Here is a 7,212-nt window from a genome sequence, read left to right as displayed (position 1 = left end):
CCCAAATTCCCCCCAAATTTCAAAAAGCTTTCACCAAACCATGGATACTTAGGTCACGGTTGGCTAGACCTGCTACTATTTCCCAGTCATGGATACCCAAATCCACGACTGGGAAACCCGCAGTTGGCAAGGGACGACTGTATATTCTTATTGCTGTATGAATTCACTACACTCCCCCCGCCCCGTTTTCTGTTTTTACAAAATGACTTAATTGCTTACTAAGGTTTAGCAAAAGATTGTTGTATACAGGAGGACATTATTACTCACAGATTTAGCATCCGCTGTTTTGCATATCCATGGTTGGGTAATTGACATTCATCCTCAGTATATGTGGGGCGTGGGGGGGGGTTTAAATTTGCATATCCATGGATTGGGGGTGGCCAGAAATTACCTTGGAGGTCATTTCCAACCACCAAGAACTGAGGGATGTCGCGTCCAGCCTACTCTTAAATAGCATGCTTTGCGTGTAGGCGGGGCTTGGATGCCTCGGCAAGCTGAGGCACGCCTACCGCGGGTTGCCTGCGCAGGCGCAGAACCCAATCTTATGGCTGTCAACGGATATTGATCCAGATCTTGGAACCTAGTTGCTCTTCCCAGAGCGGCTCCATCCCCTGAGGAGAATATCTTACAGTGCTCACACTTCTAGTCTCCCTTTCATATGCAACAAGGGCGGACCCTGCTTAGCTAAGGGGACAAGTCATGCTTGCTACCACAAGACCAGCTCTCCTCTCCTCCACTTGAAATGGGGTTATTTTGTTCTGAGCTAAAAACAGGCCCTTTATTTAAAGGGGATTTTGTTTTGAGCTCGAAACAAACATTTTGATGTTGAGACATTTTGCACATCCCTAGTGGCTACTCCCAGTACAGGAACAATGAGCTATATGGCTAAGATGCTGCAATGTCCTGGGTAGGCTGACATTGTCCTAGTTCAGCAAATGCTGCTCCCCATGCCAGTACTCATTTGCTGCTGCATTGCTCATTGGATTACAATCTCTCTGAGATGAAACTCTCTCTAAGATGTCAGCCCACTGCCAAGCCTCTTTGATCAGATGCACTGCAATATTCTTCTTAGTAATTTCCCCCCCTAAGTAACATGATTATTTGCATATAAGGGGAATGCAGCTTTTTATCATTCTAATTTGGAACTCATTAATTTTCTCCTTAATTGGTGCCTGCATAGAACCATATTGGAATCCAGTCCATTCCAGCCATAATTCTTTGTTCTGTAAGGATGGTGCACCAGGAAGCAGATAATGCACTTAACACATAGCTGGCCTTGGGCCGAAATAAACAAATACATACACTTAACACATAGGACATTGAAGGCTCTAATTACTCCCAAACCACACTCAAACAAAGTGGCAATTGAGAAAGCTAAAAACCCATTTAATGAGAACTTTACAATAAATATAGTTCATTATAAACAGCCTTTTCTCCAATTGGTACCTATGGAAAATTTAAGGATGCTTAAAAGCAGCAACTTGTCGCTTACACTTCTAAAAACAATTGTGCTCTTAAAAAAGAGAGTTCTCTGCAGAATAAAAATGAGATCTAAGATGCACAAATAAAGAAAACAAAGAAACAAGTCTAAAACATCCAAGAGAACTGATTACAATAACATATATCTGTTAAAGAAAGAGTATTACAAACTTGAGATATGGTACACTTGTATAGACTGTGTTCACAAAACTCCATCAACCAAGGGTTAATTGTTCACTGGAAAAGTCAAATCCATCAGGCATCAGTGGTAACTCTCATTTTAATGCAGAATGCAAAATATTGCAATCTCCACTGATGGCAGAGTACCAGAATTTAGTGGCATACACATATGGGAACAATCTACCAGGACATTCTCCTTTGCAAGTCTTGTTGAAATGAATGGGAACTAGGCAGTCACATTAGTGTGCTCTCGTACAGATTTTATTCATTTCAAGCAGGCTAGTGCTGGAGAACTTCCCAGTGGATCCTGCTCAGTGAGTGTTAAATGTAACAATTAAAATTTTTTTAAAGCAATCAAACCTTTAGTTTTGCTCTCAACCTAAAAAAGTGCAAAAGTGTTCGCTTCTCAAATAGAGCTATTTATTTATAAAAGAGCATGTATAATCAGCATCTTTGTATTTCTCACTTTTTACTTTTAAATTATCACTGCAAATACAGATAACTCTTCTTAGATCTTTTAAAGGTGGCTTCTAACGAGAACATTCACAGTCTGTTTCCCTCTTACTGATTTTTCAAAAATAAAGCAGCTCCACACTGAATCCACTGGTCTTGGTAGCCTCCACATGGAACATCAATGTTTGTTACTACACAGTCCCTCTCAGCACTGGTGTAAACTGGCAAAGAGATGCAGTCCTCAGGGGAATAGGGTCCATACGCATCCTGTCAAGACAAATAGAAATTCTTACTGTGAATTCCTTTTCTCAAGGACTCCTGGGAGGCATTCTACATTGTTCAGAATAGTCTCTCCCCTTGAATCAATAGGCAAGGCCAATATTCTGTAGAGGCTTCTTGAAGGGTGTCCCTGACCTCCCAGACTAAAACTAAAACAGCAGTAAAGAACTAGGCCTCAAACCCATCAACGTTTGTTTGTTTAAGTGATCAGTGCCCCAAACAGATGGTAACTTGTAAATATCAGTAAAGTAACTGCCTGGGTGTCAAGAAGGAAGTAAGGCAAGGGACAGGATAGTGGGAACCTACCTGGAGGTTTGGGGGAGGGAGGAAAGGTATTCACCGGTACACTCTGCATGCCATAGAGAAGGGAACAGGAAGGAGGAAAAACTACTCCACATGCCATGGAGTTTAAGGCTGTGTCTCATAGTAGGGATTGGTGCTAGAGGCATGAGGCAATGGACAGCAGAGGATAGTGAGTGAAATGTGTAAAAGTGCAAAGCCACATTGTGGCTCTGTGCATCTGGCCAGCTTAGCCCAGCCGGGGAGGGGTGGGGGCTGAGGCAACAGCGATCTGCCTGCTGTCTTCCTCCCTTTTGTTTCTAACTATGAAGGGCCTTTTACTACAACCTAGGACATGTTTGGGATGTTTGCCATGGAACAGAAGGGTGGGGGAACCCCTACTGTTGCGGAAAAAACCCTACACAGAAAGACAAGCGAGCCCTAACAAAGCACACAGGTATATTTAGGACATGTCTATACCTAAACAGATTAGATTAGAATTGTTCAGACAATGGTTTTTCCTGTGACACTCTATGGATGCGAAAGCTGGACACTGAATATACAAGATAGAAAAAGTATTGACACTTTTGAACTTTGGTGTTGGAGAAGACTTTTGAGGATACCATGGATAGCCAGGAAAGCAAACAAATGGATCATAGAACCAATCAATCCACAATTTTCACTCGAGGCACAAATGTCAAGCTCAAACTATCTCACTTTGGACACATTATGCGAAGACTCAACTACCTTGAGAAGTCCATAATGTTGGGAAAAGTTGAAGGGAAAAGAAGATAACCAGCAGCAAGGTGGATGGACTTGATTATGACAACAATGAATGCACTACTAAGAGACCTTAAAGGCCAAGTTGAAGATAGACTATCCTGGAGAGATTCTATCTATGTAGTCGCTAAGAGTCGACATCGACTTGACAGCACTTAATCAATCAATCAATCAATATTTAGGATGAGGAAAACTTTTGGTCACAGAAGTCAGTGATATAGTGGCTTTTGGTCAACTGTGGTCATTCCAATCCCACGTAGATATCAGAAGAACAATTGGAGATTGTAGGGATAGCAAAGAGCAAGGACAATTGGTCAAGAAATAGCAGGATAGCAAGGTCAAGTGCTTGAAAGGCTCACTAGCTAAATAATATAAAACTGAGTGGGAATGATGCAGCCTACTCTCTGCCAAGTCATTAACTGTTTCCAGGATTCACTTTATGCAGGATTGTGCACTCACATAAGACTAGCAAGGGTAACAATTTAATGAAACTGCCACTTGTGAAATGGGGACTCCCTATTTCACTGTGTACTGTATGCTTAGAGAGCTCACTCTCCATAGCTAGCAACCAGACCTCATGTGTGCACAGATGTTGGCCCAATGGTGGTATTTGTTGGCCAAATAACATGACACTTTCCAACATGAGCTTCAGGGCTGGATTATGCAGGTTCAGGGAGGAACAACTGGTCCATTTGTTTCGTTCTACAGACATTACCAGAGTGATGGAGAAACAGCTTCCATGCTGCTCCAGTAATATACAAATGGTCCCTAAATCATCTCTTTTGATTGTATCAACTTGTTTGTCTGTAACTTCTCATAACAAGTGATTTTGCTGAAACAAATGACTGGGCGGTTGTTGTACACTGCCCAGAGCCTCTGGATGGGGCAGTTTATAAATGTAATAAATAAACAAATAAATAATAATTAATAAATAACAGCTGCATTAGCATACACTAATGCACAGATGAATGCAAATCTGCATTTGAAGGACAGCACCACAACAGATACAAAATAAAATATAAACAGAACACAAAGGAGAAAAGAATTGCATGAAAAGAAACTATTGTTTATCCGGCAATCTTCATAGCAAGTTGCCATGCTACAGTAACATCAACATCTTTTCTAATAGCTTAGGTATATGCATAGTTTTGTAGACTATATATTATATAGAAGTAGTTATTGTCACCTTTATTTCAGAAAATGAATACAGAATCTGCTCACAATTCCTCATTTTTCAAAACAAGGACATACTTCAAACTCTATATTCTATAAAAACGTAAGATTGACAGGCGACAAGTCTAAAATCAAAATATTGCCCTGCATTTCTAGTTTGTTCTAGAAGTCTGAATTTCCTTTCCTTCAAGAAGAAGCAAACTCTTTCTTCAATAAAATTGCCATGCCATTCTTTCATAATGCAAACACATGCTTAAATAAATTAGTATGTAAAACAAATTCTCTGAGGCTTCCAATTTCTGTATTAAATAAAGACTATTACTGTAATTGGAAACTTGTATGGGGAACAATTCTTAATGTTCGGATTATATTATTATTATTGCCCTAATACTATGCATTTGAATGATCTTTGGAATTTGTTTTTCATTAGGCATACATAATGCCTAATGTAATCCAGTATGCAGCTTACAGAATGTTCTTTAAGGAGACATTCTAAGTCCCCCTTTCTGCCTGGTGAAGTTATAGCAGTGCACTTTGTGACACTGGCCATACCTTTACCCCTGATATCCGTTCTTTTGATCTGCTTATGCTGAGGTTTCTCTAGGTGATATCCCAGAATCCTTCCAGTCTCTGAACCATTTTTGCATATAGAAATGGTATAAAAATACACAATTTTTGCATATATGTGTGTGTGTATAAATGCGTGAATATATAAATACATAAAAAGGGCCATATGAAATGTGACATGCAGTCATTAGCCTCTTTCAGTTCTTTTAAATGAACAGCAGCCCTGAGAGCAGAAAAACAGAGCCTGCTTAACCCTTTTGCATGTAACAAATGTGTCTTAAGAGCTCTTTTGAAGGCTGGTAAAGACGTTAAACCACAAATGTCTATACGGGGCACATTCCATAGTATGTAGTTGTTTGAGGAATGGTTCAATACCCATCCATAATGCTACCAGCATGTCCTTAAAAGTCCTTGGGAAATTTATTGAATCCAGACATGATGGCTATGATCTGGACATATGTGAAGTCATTCACAAAACCAGTTCAACATGTTCAAATCTACTGGAAAAGTGTTAACTTCTATATCTTATAAATGGTTGTGCAAACTGAATGAAGCCTGGTTGTACTGATGAAAGATCTGTGCTGATCAAACTGTTGGTTATTGCAAATAGTTGGAACTAGCTGACCAGGCGCATAGCATCTGTGCCCCTAGTTCGACTCTTATCCCCCCTTCAGCCCCTTCTCCCTGACTCTGTCTTCTGATGCCCGCCCGGCCCCTTCTCCCACCCACCCCCACGGTTTCTCTTGCCTCCTGCTGGTTTCTCCATCTCCTCCAGCCACCATTTCCTCTTCCTGGTGGCCCAACCACGTGTGCGACCCCAGTGCGAGTGCCGCTGCCGCCACTGCCTTACTATGGCTGGGGCCGCTGCCACCTCCTCGCCGCCACCTTTTTCCCCAGCAGCAGCTCAACGGCCTCCTGCCATGCGTGAGCTCCCACCGCCCAGCCAATCTGGTGCCTCCGCCACCCAGCCAATCTGCTGGGTGCTGGGACGCATCTCCATGGGTACGTTTCCAAGAATTAATTATAAAGATGATACATAGAAGTCATTCACACGATTTATTTATTTATTTTCTGAAAATATTTAATATACCGCCCAATCAACAGACTCAGGGTGGTGTATAAAACAAGAATAGCACCCAAGATTGTTAAGAAGTAAAAAAATTAAAGGGCAAACGCCTGGAGGAAAAGAAATGCCTCCAACAAGATTTTAAAGGCTGAAATACGTGAATGTGTTCTACCTGGGTTTGGGAGCTGAGTGTGCTCCCAATTTTCAGCTGTGTGGAAGCAAGGTAGGAGGAAAATCTAGATAGAAGTGATTGTGTGGAAGCAAGGTAGGAGGAAAAGCTACCCAGGTTTTCCTCCTACCTTGCTGCCACACAACTGAAAATAAGGAGCACACACAGTTCCCAAACCCGGGTAGAACACAGTTTTTGAGTGTGTGAATGACCTCACAATATTATACTCTGCTAGGAAGATACCACTTTCTTTACTGGTCCCATGTGACTATTCACCTGTATTAAATCACTAAGGAAGCAATGACAAAAAGGAAGAATGAGCCCCATGTGTTCTGTAAAAACTCATTTCCTTTTCCTCAGAAGTGTAGCTTTAGAGAAAAAGACAACTCACTTTTGAAATTGTCAGGAATATAGTTTAATAACTGCAAGGGATATGGCCTCTTTTTTAAAAAAAGCAGGTCAGACATCATACAGGAAACCTATTATAGCAAAGGAAACCAATTATAGGACTTAAAGTTTAGGACCCTTAATAATGAAGTACCTGTGGAATCCAGGTCATGTAGCAAGGGAGCACCGATGACACGCTGGGAGAGTCATGCTGGTTTTCTGAAAGTCGATTTCCATCAAAACTGCAGCCTTCCAGCTGGAGGCCACTGATCTGTCACAGAAACATATAAAATATTCAGACCAGTGTGGGAGATGGAAGTGTGAGCAGTGCTTATGTTTATCTTAACACAGGCTTAAGCAGTTCTCTTTATGGCTAATGCAAATAACAAAACTATGCAAA

The 7,212-nt window shown here is 41.2% G+C and overlaps 1 protein-coding gene across 3 annotated transcripts in view; it reads right to left on the bottom strand.

The window, feature by feature from the left end:
- Positions 1-1,370: 1,370 nt before the first annotated feature.
- DYNC2H1 (dynein cytoplasmic 2 heavy chain 1) overlaps positions 1,371-7,212 on the bottom strand; it is a 352,996-nt gene continuing 347,154 nt past the window's right edge. For all 3 annotated transcript variants that reach the window (XM_053308090.1, XM_053308091.1, XM_053308092.1), the window contains 2 exons: positions 6,967-7,083; positions 1,371-2,379 (listed from right to left, as the gene is read on the bottom strand). In XM_053308090.1, the coding sequence (XP_053164065.1) occupies positions 2,221-2,379; positions 6,967-7,083 (276 nt within the window). In that variant the 3' untranslated portion in view covers positions 1,371-2,220. The remainder of the gene's footprint in view (positions 2,380-6,966; positions 7,084-7,212) is intronic.

The sequence above is a fragment of the Hemicordylus capensis genome, chromosome 3, assembly GCF_027244095.1.
Source record: "Hemicordylus capensis ecotype Gifberg chromosome 3, rHemCap1.1.pri, whole genome shotgun sequence".
Lineage (NCBI taxonomy): Eukaryota > Metazoa > Chordata > Lepidosauria > Squamata > Cordylidae > Hemicordylus > Hemicordylus capensis.
This window is presented reverse-complemented; position numbering and strand designations above follow the sequence as displayed.